The sequence below is a fragment of the Hyperolius riggenbachi genome, chromosome 2 (assembly GCF_040937935.1).
Source record: "Hyperolius riggenbachi isolate aHypRig1 chromosome 2, aHypRig1.pri, whole genome shotgun sequence".
NCBI classification, from domain to species: domain Eukaryota; kingdom Metazoa; phylum Chordata; class Amphibia; order Anura; family Hyperoliidae; genus Hyperolius; species Hyperolius riggenbachi.
Window position 1 is genome coordinate 316,691,173 of NC_090647.1, and position 14,666 is coordinate 316,705,838.

General features: G+C 43.2%; 1 protein-coding gene across 18 annotated transcripts in view; it reads right to left on the reverse strand.

The window, feature by feature from the left end:
- Positions 1 to 2,554: 2,554 nt before the first annotated feature.
- EPB41 (erythrocyte membrane protein band 4.1) overlaps positions 2,555 to 14,666 on the reverse strand; it is a 228,181-nt gene continuing 216,069 nt past the window's right edge. For all 18 annotated transcript variants that reach the window (XM_068269163.1, XM_068269169.1, XM_068269168.1 and 15 more), the window contains 5 exons: positions 12,050 to 12,178; positions 11,269 to 11,370; positions 8,674 to 8,754; positions 8,456 to 8,563; positions 2,555 to 3,926 (listed from right to left, as the gene is read on the reverse strand). In XM_068269163.1, coding sequence (XP_068125264.1) covers positions 8,465 to 8,563; positions 8,674 to 8,754; positions 11,269 to 11,370; positions 12,050 to 12,178 — 411 coding nt within the window. In that variant the 3' untranslated portion in view covers positions 2,555 to 3,926; positions 8,456 to 8,464. The remainder of the gene's footprint in view (positions 3,927 to 8,455; positions 8,564 to 8,673; positions 8,755 to 11,268; positions 11,371 to 12,049; positions 12,179 to 14,666) is intronic.

Consider the following 14,666-nt stretch of genomic DNA (forward strand, 5'->3'; position numbering starts at 1 on the left):
ACCAGGCAACAGCAGGAAGCCGGCTTCTGCTCTGACGGAAGTGGTGTCGGCTTCCTGCAGAGTTGCCTGAAGACTTTCTCTATGAGTAAGCTGTGCCTGGACTGGACGGGGGAGGGACAGTGCCTGATAGCACTGTAAACGCCAAGACCTCGGATGACTGAAGAGGTCAGGAGGGGGACACGGCTGTTTTCACATGCATGCCTGAATGAAGCAGGTATGGAGGAGTAATTGGAGTAGAGGGGGAGAGAGAGAATGTGAGTACTGTATGTGTGTACTCTGTGTGTGTGTACTGGTTGTACTCTATGTGTGTACTGGTTGTACTCTGTGTGTGTACTGTATATGTGTGTGTACTGGTTGTACTGTGTGTGTGTGTGTGTACTGGTTGTACTCTGTGTGTGTTCTGTGTCTGTACTGTGTGTGTGTGTCTGTACTGTACGTGTGTGTGTACTGGTTGTACTGTGTGTGTGTGTACTGTTTGTGTACTGTGTGTGTGTGTACTGTTTGCACTTTGTGTGTGTATTGTGGGTGTGTACTGTGTGTGTGTGTGTACTGTGTGTGTGTGTGTATACTGCTTGTACTCTGTGTGTGTGTACTTTTTGTACTCTGTGTGTGTCTTGTGTGTATGTGTACTGTGTGTGGGTGTGTGTACTGCTTGTACTGTGTGTATGTGTACTGTGTGTTTATGTGTGTGCGTGTGTGTGTACTGAATGGGGCACGGGTGGGGGGGGCGCACTTTGGAGTCTCAGCCTCTGGTGCTGGGGAACCTTGTCCCGCCCCTGCCAGGGACCACTTTCTGCTTGGTTCTCCTTTTACCATAGAGGTTGGGTTGGTAGGTTTAACATCAGGGCTGCCATCAGAAATTTTGGGGCCCCTCACACATCATCAGGCTTGGGCCCCCCTCCCTGGTTCCACCCACTGGTTGCTGTGCCCACCCACTAGACACCCCACCCCGTGTCCTGTGCCTCTTTTATCCTCCTCTGTCTCACCTCAGTTTGTGCATCTTTTGTGTCCCTCTGTGTTCCAGTCTCATCTATTTTCTTCCTGTGCCTCTTTTGTCCGTGCCTCTGTTCCCCGTGCCTCTTTTATCCCCCTGTGTTACCTCTTGTCCCCTTCTGTCTCAGCTCGTCCCCCTGCCCTAGCCAGGTATAGGTGCCCCAGTATAGGTAGCCAGGTATAGGTTCCCCCAGTATAGGTAGCCAACTATAGGTGGTGCCCCAGTATAGCCCAGCAAGATACAGGTGCCCCCAGTATAGGTATTCAACTATAGGTGGTGCCTCGGCATAGGCAGCCTGGTACAGGTGGTGCCCTCAATATAGATAGCCAAGTATAGGTGGTGCCCCAGTATAGGTAGCCAGGTATAGGTGGTGGCCCAGTATAGGTAGCCCTGTAGCCAGATATAGGTGGTGCCCCAGTATAGAAAGTCTGCTGTAGCGGGCTCACTCATCTGATCCCCATGTTCCAGCGCGGATGTCACTCGTCTCTCAGTGCTGGAATGTGGTGTGCTTGTTAGCCAGCCACAGGCCCGCAGCCAGTACATGCGGCCCTTCCAGAGCTTTGGGGGGTAGGGCCCCCAGAAGCCCTGGGCCCCTCACTGCAGTGTCAGTTGTCCCCCCCTGATGGCTGCCCTGTTTAACATAGATTGGGTTGGTAGGGCTCCAGGTATCTCCTGCCTCTGTCAAGGTGGTGGTGCTTGACATTTTCAGTGACGTGAGGAGAATCGGGGTGCTTGAGGATGACAAGTGGAAGCATAAGGCCTTGGTGAAGGTGTAGAGGAACATCAGGACTCCTCAACTGAAGTGAGTCCTTCTCTTGGTGTGCTTTCTATTTCTTCTTTTATAACCAGAGATATTTTTAATCAGTTGTGCATTTTAATACATGGTCTACATGGATCAGGTGGTGGGCTTTAGTCTCTTTCCTGATTATTTTTTTTTGACAACAGATACAGTTTTATGCCTGCTTCGTGTAAACAATAAATCCTACCTCTCATGTAAATGACATTTGATTTCTACTGTACTGTTAGGATTCTGGGAAATGAAGTCTGGCATATATAGTTTTTCTTCTTTTGTATGCCATATGGTGAAATCTGACTGTCCTGCCCAGCAACAGAATCTACAGAGAAGAGAAAGTCAATTGTATTGCAGTTCCAAGCACATTTGCCCTAGAAAATTTGCTTCTTAATTACTTAAAGACCGCCTAACGCCAATTGGCGTGCAGTCCTGGGGCGTGTTTTGCAGGAGATCGTGCAAGCCAGCTGTCCCCTGGGAGGTTCAGAGAGCGATTGGCTCTCATAGGCTGATGTCTATGAGAGCCGATCGCTGGGATTGGCTGCCAGGGGGAGAGGTATAAGAAAATAAATAAATAAGAATAGTAAAATGTCTAAAAAAGTAAATAATCAAAAACCACAAACAAGCGGCTGGGGGATTATATGCCTACGGTCCTCAAGTGGTTAAACTATTATCTTGATTTAATTTTACTTAATTTGATTCAACTGATCGTTCTATGTTTGGATTAATCCGTCTTTAAACCATTTTCACAAAAGAAAAACACACAGACATTTCAGAAGCTACAAATATTTACTTCAATGTGTAATCTTGCAACAACATCATGAAAATGTACTTTTCACACCTCAGAAGCCAGTAAAATATGCTAAAGTACGACTTATCACAATTCATCTGCATATATAAAAATTGAATTAAACCACATTTACAAATATCCTTCATTATTTAAAAGTAGAAAATAATACATTGTGAGGTCTGTGTCTTCTTTTTTTTCCTGTTTTTCATTTATCTTTTGAATGAGATCCAATGATAGCAAATGTAACAAAATGGCTAAAAAAGCAGTTTTCACACACAATTGTTTCAGTTCAATGACTAGAGATGGTCAATGAGATGCAAATAAGTTCTACTTGCATTCAAATTTCATGTCAATTGTATGCCGCTTGAACATGGACCAATCACAACAAACAGGAAGTTATGATTGTTCTAATTTTAACCTGCATACTATTTACATGAAATTTTAATGCAAGTATAAGTCATTTGCATCTCATTGACCATCTCTATTAATGACCCTCACCACTGTTTTTTCCTTATAGGGAAAGAAAACGATGTCCCAATCCTCCATACACAAATGGCGGCATTGGGCCATTTGTGTCGTTGCCTCATTCTTTTGGTCTTCAATAAGGGTTCTGGGGTCAGGGATGCTGACTGGCCGGCTCCAGGGACGCAGTGATACAAGACAGAGGGCAGGAACACAATCTGTTTCTACCACTGGAACGTGAAACTTGGAGAATAAAAAAAGCAATCAGTAGATTGGGTGACAGTAAAGAGAACTAGGGGTGGTGACCTGGACTACAACCTACAAAGAGTGACACTAGTGTAAATTTAATGGTACATCATTTGTAGGAACTAATTAAGACAAAGATGACATACACAAACTCTTCTTCACTCCTATCTTGGACATGAAATCCAACATCAGCACTGCAAGCTATAGCACCACGCAGTCTCTCCTCACTTCCATACTAAAGATAAGACTGTTATAAGAAGACCACACATGTCACCATCATTGACAGTGTTAAAAATGACATTTTCTGTGGAGCAGATGCACAAGTTACATTCATCATTCACAGTATGCAACAAAGCATTACAGGAGAATTGAAGACATGTTAAGCTTTATAAAGAATTGTCTGTGTCCAGTTCTGTGCCCCTCATGTTTGGAGGCTTTTCGGCATTTGTTAGAAAGGTTTGAGTTTGTGAAGTAAGCAAAAGTATTGCTGTAGAAGAGAATGAGATGAAGGATGTCATGGTGATCCTTGCCACGTCTCTGCGGCAGTGTATGGCCAGGGGTGGGGGCATTGTTGGGAAACTTGCTGGTTTTCTGTGAAGTATATATTTATGTTTGTGGTCCCACTGGAGGCTTGAGATGAAGATCTGCAAAAATAAAAGACTAGATTACTTCAACAAGTACCGGTACTTAAAGAGGAACTTCAGCCTAAACAAACATACTGTCATTAAGTTACATTAGTTATGGTAATTAAAATAGATAGGTAATATAATCTCTTAACCACCATGTTTTAAAAGAACAGGCAAAGGTTGGATTTCATGAGGGCAGCCATCTTTTTGGTTGAAAGGAGGTGACAGGGAGCATTAGACACAGTTACAACTGTCCTGTGTGCTGATCACCCCTCCCAGTTGCTAGGCAACGTGAACAACAACATAGGAAATCCCATCATGCTTTGCACAGCATCAGGGGAAAAAAAAGACTGGGCAGTTTTTTTGATGGGTGGAGCTTAGCTAAAAATGCAGCTAAAAATTATGCTTTGGTAAGAAAAACAAAGTTCTGATGCTGTGAAACGGTTAAAGAAAGACCAAGCCTTTTCAGTTCTGCTGAGTAGATTTTTTAGTCCGGAGGTTCACTTTAAGCATTCTTTAAAGATTTTTCCTACAAATGTTTAGCAGAAATCTGCTGAGTGAATGTGAAGATCCGCTGAGTGAATTATCCATCATAGTCTTATCACAAATCATTTAAAGGACCTGGGGTTTCCTCCCACCCCTGGAAGCCTTTGTGTCCCTCGCCCCGCTCTCCGCCCCAAGCCAGTCTACCCTCAGTAGCAGTTGTCAGCGCAACGAGGCCTGCCACCACCGTGCATGCACGAGTGCATGGCCACATCGCTCATGCTCCTGTGGCCTGGAGCGTTCTGCGCAGGCACAAAAGTGCTGAGCCTACACAGAGCGCTCCCGGCGGTGCGATTTAGAACCAACGCAGCAAAAAGTTGCACAACGCATTATAGTCGTGGCGTGACCAAAGAAAAAGACATTAACGTGCACTTTCAGAAGTCCGTGATGTGTACCGTGATGTGAAAGGGGGCCTTAAAGTAGCTTATCAGAAACAGAAATGGTATGAAGAGAACTGCATTAAATGCTGGATTGGCAATTGTGTGCTCAGAAGCAAGGTATGCAATCTGAAATATCGAGTGGCAATCTGTAGAGCTGAACCGAAGGGATTGTTTCTCAACAAATTTGGATTATCACTTTACCTACAGATAAATGTTGGCCTGAGTTAGCTAAGTAAGGAATCTTGTGTGCGGTTTGTAGAACACTAGTACAATTGTTTGGCCCAATTCTAAATAGTTCAGCATTACATTTGCATGCAAGCCAAAATTATTAACATGTCCAGGCAAGACAAGTCTACAAAACGTTTTAAATGCAGAAGTAACTCTTTTGCCTCTGAGATCTAACACATGATGTGGCAACTAAAGGTAGCCATACATCTAGTGATTTTGTGGGCTGATCAAATAAAAGACAGTTGCTCTGATCCAATCTGATCAGAGAGAGATCTGTTGGTTGCCATAAACCGAAGGAGGATTCCCAATTGATTTCTGCATGAAATGTTGCTGGAATCGGCCTTGTGAAGCCACCTTGCCTGCCCCCTCCCCCCAGTGCCCGTGCAGTTATACTTTACCTCGTACTTCCGCATTTGTGCCCCACGCGGTTGTTGATGTTCTAGTTTGTGGGGCACCTGTAGTCACATGGGGCCCGAATACGGAAACAGGGCATAGACACCCAGTGCGGACGGCGTGACAGGTGAAGTACGCACGGGGGGCCACATAAAACACTAAAGGTGATAGCGGCAGGGGGTTTCTGTCGCGTTCCTGATTAAAGTACGCCATTACTGCCGCACACCCAATCGAGTATGTTGGCCCGAGATTTTCCAGCATGTCCGACTGATAAATGCAACCAATTTCCGCCTGAAATTGGTCGAATTGTCTACAGGACATGCTCTTGGTGGCCAATTCGATAATTATCTAATCTGGTGGTCGATCGACTGCCAAGTCTACAGATGTATGGCCACCTTACTGGTTATGCAGTATACTTGCACAATTACTTATAAAACAAACTCTCTAGGGGCTTAAAGGGAAGGTTCAAGCAAAATAAAAAAATGAGTTTCACTTACCTGGGGCTTCTCCCAGCCCCCCACAGCCATCCTGTGCCCTCGCAGTCACTCACTGCTGCTCCAGTCCCCCGCTGGCAGCTTGCCGACCTCGGAGGTCGGCGGGACGCATTGCGTACATTTTTACGCATTCCCGCTAGTGCAGGAACATTAACACATACATTTTACGCGTTACTGGTTCCATGCGTACATTTTTACGCATTGAACCACTAACGCATAAAAATGTATGTGTTAATGTTCCTGCACTAGCAGGAATGCATAAAAATGTACGCAATGCGCAAGCTGCCAGCGGGGGACTGGAGCAGCAGTGAGTGACTACAAGGGCACAGGATGGCTGCATGGGTCTGGTAGAAGCCCCAGGTAAGTGAAACTCTTTTTTTATTTTGCTTGGACATTCCCTTTAAATACAAGCATGATGGCAAATACTCTGGTTTATATAAAAAGGATTTAACATTACAACTAGAAATGGTTATTGGGATTCTATTAACTCTAGCTTGCATGTAAAGGAAAGTCATCCCACCCCCAAATGGCCATTGCTCTAGTCCAGAGGGAGAAGTTTGCTTTTCCTTAACCCAGAATGGAGGGTGCCAATGGGACTGATGGGCTTACATGCATAGATTAGTGGCAAACAAAGCTAACTAGCAAGTAAGGCTGCTGCTAAGGCAAATTTAAGCTAAGCATGCAGCAATGGGGAACAGTACACATTTCCCATATGTAAGTTTCTAAGAGCGCCTCAAATATGGCTTTAATACTAAGCGGGGTGGATTTACATGTGAAGAACCTATAGGCACAGAAGACCTGGTGCCTTTAGAGCCAGTTTCCATTGAGCCGGCGTGCTTTTTACAGGATGCCAGTATGCATCCAAACCACTTAGCCTTGCCATGCACGGCTATAAAAAACCGGGTGCGTGCTGCAGGACACTGCGACATGCTGTCCAGCATCACACCGCAAGCCATAGAAGAAATAAGCAGTGTATCCCCGCCCAAAACACCGGGGGAAACGCTGCAGATTCATGCAGCATTTGGTCCTGGTGGATGCATGCCCTAAACCCCATTCCTCACCAGATTCCAGACCTTAGGTTACATTCCCCTTATCCTGGTAAATACAGAAAAAAATAAGCAGACAAAAGTGAAATTGAAAGAAGCAGCGTCATTCAAAAGTCCTTACAGAATTAGTGTCCCATATTACATACATAGTGCCACAGATAAGTGGCAAGTAATGGTGCACAACTCTGCAAGGAGAAAGACCAGGCAGGGAACAGGAGGCAGAGTAGGGGACAGGGCTTGCCATAAAGCCACCTTTTTAGCACCAGTTGCCTACAGGCATGTATCTACTTTCCTTATTAATAAACCTGGCCCTGATACCAAGTGTGCGTTTATTACTGCGAGCCTCTGTGCCATTTAACAGAAATGAGCAGAGAAGTATCAACATTTAATGCAAACCTAAAGCGAAAATAAACTTATGATATAATGAATTGGATGTGTAGTACAGCCAATAAATATTGTACCAAAAAACTCATATGGTTTTCCAGTAGGGTTGTTATATGTGCAAAATCACTTCTCTGAGCTCTTTGACCCAACTTTTAGTCACACAGTACTGTTTTCTGAAGCACTTATCTCAACTTGTCTCTCACTGCTTCTTGGTTGTTGAATGTTTTACTGCAGGAATGTTTGAATGTTGGGCAGCACGGTGGCGTAGTGGTTAGCTCTCTAGCCTTGCAGCGCTGGGACCCTGGTTCAAATCCCAGCCAGGGCACTAGCTGCAAAGAGTTTGTATGTTCTCTCTGTGGCTGCATGGGTTTCCTCCGGGCACTCCGGTTTCCTCCCACATTCCAAAAACATACGGATAAGTTAATTGGCTCCCGCTAAAATTGGCTCTAGACTACAATGTATACACTACATAATATAGACATATGGCAATGGTAGGGATTAGATTGTGAGCTCCTTTGAGGGACAGTTAGTGACAAGATATATATATATATACACTGTACAGCGCTGCGTAATATGTCGGCGCTATATAAATGCTAAATAATAATAATAAAAATGATCATTAGCTCTGCTTGGTTTCATAGTTTAAATACAGAGTGCTATTTGAAAACTGCAAACATGACAGTCTGATGCAATGTTACAAAAAACAAACAAACCCAAAAAGCTATATAACTGAAAATAGAAATAGGAGACTCTTCTTTGCTACTAATGTTCTATTCATTATCCATACTACAGATACAATTCATTATCTCATGAGTTTATTTTCACTTCAGGCCCTGTTAACAGTGGTCAGTTGCATTTCAGAATAATTCTGTATGCCAGCTCACAGCACATACACTTGTAACTGATCACATTATTCTAACTTGCTGCATGCATGTTTTGTATTAAAAAGTCTATGTCCAGTCTCCATTGCAGTTCACACTCATTTTAACACATTAGACCGCGTGAGTAACTGACCCCTGTGAACCTAGCCTCAGTGTCACTTTAATTGTGAGGGTTTGTATCTGTGAGCCACTAGTTACCTGTTGGGATTATTCCTCAGCTATTTCTGTCTCCTGATGTACAACCACCTTGGTAACGGACATGTCAGGATGCTGTTCTTTTGCTTCTTTAATTGCTTGAACCAAAACCTGGTGACATGTGACATGTTGATGTTATCAGAGGATGATCATTTTATAAATAATTTGCATAAATGTGAGGAAGGCTCCGTTCAAAAGAAGTCAGTATTTAACTTTATTACCTGATCATGATCCAGGTCTCCATCTCCGGTAATGACTATCCTCTTCTCTATCCGAGTTTCAGAGATACCTCCTTTCACAGTCTGCAGAGAGTAAACCAAGTTTGATTTATATGACAATACGATTAGACTCAATTTGCCAACAGCAGGTTGCCATGGCTACATAACTATACATTTGGTCACTTAGTTGCACAAGTTTTTATAAACTTATCCGGGAGGTCATTTTCATTTAAGTTTTATGCTATATGTCAAGTGGAAAAGGAATGGAGTGGTGGCGACTTTATTAAGAAAATGTCTAAAAAGGAAACAGAGTGGATATACCTTTTAAACAGTTTAGCCCCAAAAGGGTTAAATAATACGTAACAAGATAATCTAAATACTCAGACCGAGACGGGAGAAGGAGGTGGAGTCATAGGAATAAATGAAGGGGTCTAGGAACCAATCAGGAGATGCCCTGAAGAATACAGGCGTGCCTGTCAAAACTAGTCGGCTTTGATTGGTCCTACGAGTGTGGTGACGTCCCCCAAGGACTTCCGGTTGTCGGAACGGCGATCCAGGACTCTCAGCGGCTCCAGACTCAGGGGTGTCCACGGCCGGGACCAATGAGTCTGTTTGAAAGCCGCGGATGACATCTTATCTTTGGAACTCCCTCCTCTCCTATCTCGGTGGGACACGTGAGTTATGTTGACAAACCTGCTGTGGAGTTGTATTACATAAGTCTGCATGCAATTTTTTTTTTACTGCGGACAAATACCCTGTATTATGTGAACAGCAAACTGAAGTATTGGAGTGACATCAATTGATAATCAAACTGGAACTGGAAACCGAGCTGCATATGACTGCTGTATGAATTCCACAAGAGTATTTATTCATTTTTACTTTTTTTATTTTTAGATATTTTGAGTTTTATAAAGTTTTCCATTGCCACTACAGCGCCATTATGGATGGACTTCAGGCTTGATACATAAAAGCATCCTAAATGAACTGGCAAGTGGGCATATACGGGCGGCCCTAAATCGATTATTGTTTATGGTGCTGGCTTTTGAACAGATGTCGGTTTGATTGTGGGTGTATGGATGATTGATGCGGGAGTGCTATAAAGTGTGCTGTAGGTATGGAGATCTAAGATTGACAAAGGAAGCAGTGTACAACTATTTTATTAATTTTAATAAAAAGCGATTTCTTTTTATTGTGGTAACTAGAATTATTGAAAAGGCGCAGAAAATCTTTTCACATAGTTTTTATCTCGGTGGGGGTGGAGCAACCACACATTTTTTCTTGCAGCCTAGAGAAAAATATTTGTGAAGCGCGACAGCTAAGAATAGTGTATAATTTTCAAAAGAACTTTTTTCCTTACCTATGCTGTCATTGGAAGGAAACAATCTCTAATATTACTACTCTCTTATAAAGAGTAAAACAAAATAAACCTGGTTAACCTGATAGAGTGCTAAAATGTGATTCTTGCCGAGTTCCTGAAGGTCGTAGTGAATGTACATATTAGGTTAAAGGACTTACGAGCCCAAAACAGTAAAAAAAAAAATGTCTGTACCTGTATAAAGTTGGAAGGCACGGAGGACGCCATCCGCGCCCTCTGTGCAGCTCCGCCGGTCCCCGCTGCTTATGCTCCCCCCGGCCGGACCCCGACCCCAAAGCCCGGGTTCTCCTGCCTACTCAAATATGGCCGCCGGAGGAGGCCACGGCTGCGCAGACCGCACCGACTGAGTGCGGCTGCGCAGCTCTAGGGCCTCCCTCCCCGATCTACGCTATGTAGCCCCCTTCCTCGTAGCGTGGATCGAGGGAGGGAGGCCCTAGAGCTGCACAGCCGCACTCGCGTCGGTGCGGACTGCGCAGCCGCGGCCTCCTCCGGCGGCCATATTTGAGGAGGCAGGAGAGCCCGACCCGGGCTGTGGGGTCGGGGTCCGGCCGGGGGGAGCATAAGCAGCGGGGACCCGGCGGAGCTGCACGGAGGGCGCGGATGGCGTCCTCCGTGCCTTCCAACTTCATACAGGTACAGACATTTTTTTTTACTGTTTCAGAAAGTCTAGGCCATCTGAATACTCCAACTACTTGCAGTTTTTCAGTACCAGGGAGTCAACCAGCCTGAACCTGGATGCCACAGGGTGGGAAGATACACAGCAAAAGAAGAAACTGACTGGGTCTCCATCATGGAATTAGCAATTATAGGTCAATTTATTAGTGGTATCACAACCACAAAACAGAACGTTTCGGCACGTCGGCCTTTGTCAAGTATTAGGCCCTGTTCATATTACCAAACGCAGATGGCCGTGCGATCGGAAGGCAACACGTACGAACGCAGGCCATCTGTGTTTGCATGTGTTGCGTGGCAGCGCGTTTCAGGGAAAAAATGCGTGCAGCATGCGTTCGCGGACCGTACTGGTCCAGGACGCAGGCAATGTGAACATCAGACAGTGCAGTCTATGTACTTCTGATGTCGTGCGTGTCTGCCTCCTGCATGCGTTGCCGAAATCCGGATGGCAACGCGTGCAATGTGAACAGGGCCTTAGGTTAACAGGTCACATTTGTGAAAAGTCCCATGTCAGACTTTTATGTCATGCGAGGAAGTAGGAAATATCTCACCTTGGTAATCTGGGTGGTGGTTGTGCTGCTGGTGGTTTCAGATGTAATGGTGTGGGCAGTAAGGAGGATGCCAGGTTCACCATCATTGTTAACATCATCACTCTGTAGATATAAAACACACGAGTAAGGATGGCACAATGCACCCTTTGTCTGCAAAAGTGAGGCATGTTCAGATGCAACAAGACAAGATGCTATATATGCGGGGATGGGGAGGAGGGAGGGGAGTTAGTGCACCTTTACTTGAGTTTATTGGTCTGTGAAAAATAATTAAAAAGTAAAGCAAGTGCATCTTTGGATTTGCACCCTTAAAGTGTACCTAAGATGGGCAAATAAAAAGATTTTATATGTATACGAGGCTTGTGTAAGTATATGCTTGTGTAAGCTTATACATAATATCGCACCCTGTAACCAGGGTCAGTTGCGCCATTTTGTTCTTCTGCGCATGCACAGAGAAGGTTCATCTAGTTTTGATGAAATGACACATTCACTACACAGGAAGGAGGAATTTTGCTCAGCCTTTGCTCATCCATGGGAATACTTGTTATGTGTACACATCAGCTGAAGTAGTCACTTCCATCGCAATAACAAGTTTAAGCAATGCCAAGCAGCTATTGCAGTGAACACATGCAGACCTCCAGAGTAGTTACCTGAAAAACTCTGCTTACTAAAATACTTGAAAATGTACAGTGAGGATTTGAAAATTATTGTTAGGGAAAGTGGGAATATATATTAATTAAATGAAGCATTAAATCCACTGTATCAAACAAATACCAAAACTTACTCTTGCTGCTTCATAGGTAATGGTCTTGGTTTCTGTATGCACTAAGGGAACCTCCTTGGTTGGAATTTGCCCTTTCTCACTGACCGAAGAATTGGATATAGTCACTGTATGTGTTTTCACCAGAGGAGGCTGTGTAAAAATAGAGCAGAAGGTGGCAAGAATGTGTTTAAGAAGGGTTTTCAGTTCTCTCATATAGTAAGTCCATTCTATTCTATATATGAAATAATTACATAGGTACGAGCAACTGTACTACATGTATAGATCTCTGAATCTTTGTTGCACAGTTCCAGAAAACAACAATATTTTGTACCACTGTGGTAAGGGAATCTTTTGGATTTTTAGGTCTGTCTTGTGTCCCTATATCTGTAAATGTCCTTAACTTTCTAACAAAACAGGAAGTGGGGAAATATTTTGAAAGAAGACAAACTGAAAAAAAAAATTGTAGCGTTGGAAAGGGTTAGAATTCTCATCCAGTTTTTATGGTCCTTTCATTTCCTGTCAAACCTTTCTACACCCCCAAGAACTAAAAAATGAAAAAAAAATCCTGATTTGGGGATTTAATTCTAGAGTCTTTCACAAGATAGGCTTATATCCATGGTGTGACTTAACAATTACAATAAAGTGTAAGGCAGGCTGCAAAGCCTGTCCATGACATCTGAAATTCACTAGGCCTCAGCTCAAAGGCCAGACTATGGTGTGGGCAGATGAGGAAGGCTAATGACCTTTATAAACCTCTGCTGTTTACTCCAGGGGTATTTGAGTACTCTATATACAGTAAAGGCTGCATTCATTAAAGCACATCTGAAGTGTGCTGAAACTTTAAAATAAAAATACAAAAATACTGCAGGACTTAACACTCCTCCTCCTGCTCATTGTCTTTGGGGCTCTCCTGTTTTAGGTGCTACACCCTACTCACATCTTACCAGATGTTTACCAAGTTGCAAAAAAGACATTCTGGCCATGTACGTGTTCCAAACTGCGCATGTCCAGTGAAAGAAAGCATTTGTTGCACTTCCTTTTACTGGGAATGAGTGGCTCAGAATTCATTCATGCCCATTCCAGATTTGTCCCTCATAAGTTTAAAAAAAATGTTACCTATAAATGTATTGCTTACTTGTCAACAAAAGCAAGTAAGCAAGAGGAATACTGATACACAATACGTGTTGCGCTTTTACGGGACGTTGCAGACAGGTATGTGCATCTACATTTTGTGGAGTCTTACATTCCTCTTCAAATGTTAAAGCTAAAAAAACAGTTAAAAATTTGACAGAACCAACTGGTTCTGGACTAGTACATCTCCTCATGAAGGCATTCTCAAGGTTTTCTTTGTTTAGAAAAGCATTTCCTGAATGGCAGCTGCTGAGTCTGACAAAATAAGTATGCAAGTGAGTAGGGAGGCTGGCTTGTATTCTACTAGTTAACATGCTGTTCAGGAAATGCTTTTGAAAACAAAGGAATCCCTGGGAAATAGACTAGTCTAAAACCTGTCGGTTCTGCCAGATTTTAACTGCTTACTTTTTTCGCTGTAAAACCTTGCCTTTAAAACGTAATATATGTTTACTTTAGAGTGAACCTATTATGGTGATGGTAGAAATATTGAATCTAGCATTGCCAATTTGCTTTAGAAGTTAAAATGTTCCTGTTTGCCAATCTCATCTTATGGCTTCATTGCCTAAGAAGTCAGAGACTTAGAACAAGTATGCAGGTCAACACGGCTGACTTCTAACTCAAAGCACAGAATGAAGTGGGGACAATTCTCTAAAGGCCAAGAGAGCAACACAAACATTTTTTTAGAGTTGGAAAGGGTTAAAATCCTCATCCATCTTTTATTGCCGTCTCCAGGACTACCAGTTGTTGTATGGAAGACATACAGTTCCATGGAGGTTTCATAGTCAAGAAGTGATGGAAACACTTTCTAATTGGGAAACATGAAGCAATAAGACTATGACATGTGACAACTTCTAAAAATGTATGTAGTGTGAAATCCCATATTTCTATTATCACGAGTCCACTAGTAGCCAAAATTGGAGACCCTGAGCAATCAGATCTCACCTTTCATCAGTTACGCTCTAGTATACATGGGCTACAGGCTTCAGAACCAGAGCTGGTTCTTTTGGAACATAAAGAATTTGACTTGGCAGTAGCACCAAAACATAATTAGACAGTTAAAGAATGTGTGTAACCGTACAAAGGTCAGTAGTGCTCTGTCCTGTATTCCAGCAGTTTCAGCATTACGGTTAAGCCACGTACATACACTCAATTGTTGCCTGCAAACTGAAGTCAAACGTCCTCGTACGCTAGCCTTGTGAGCATCAGCTTACTCAAAAAGTATTGCAGATTGACTGCTGTGGTTTTCAAATAGATGTCTCTTTGCATCATAAATGAGCTACATATGCTGTGTAGTAACCCACAGAAAACAGATCTGAGCAGAGGAAGCACACAAATAAACAATGAATTAATTTTGGTTATTTTTGGCTACTTGTATATGGCTGTTCATTTTAAACACTTGGTGATGTGGCAAAATGAAGATTTCAGTTTACATGTCATTAATATCAATAAAGATGCTCTTACCAGCAATCCAAGTTAAAAGTTAACCATATTTTTGATTTTCAACAAT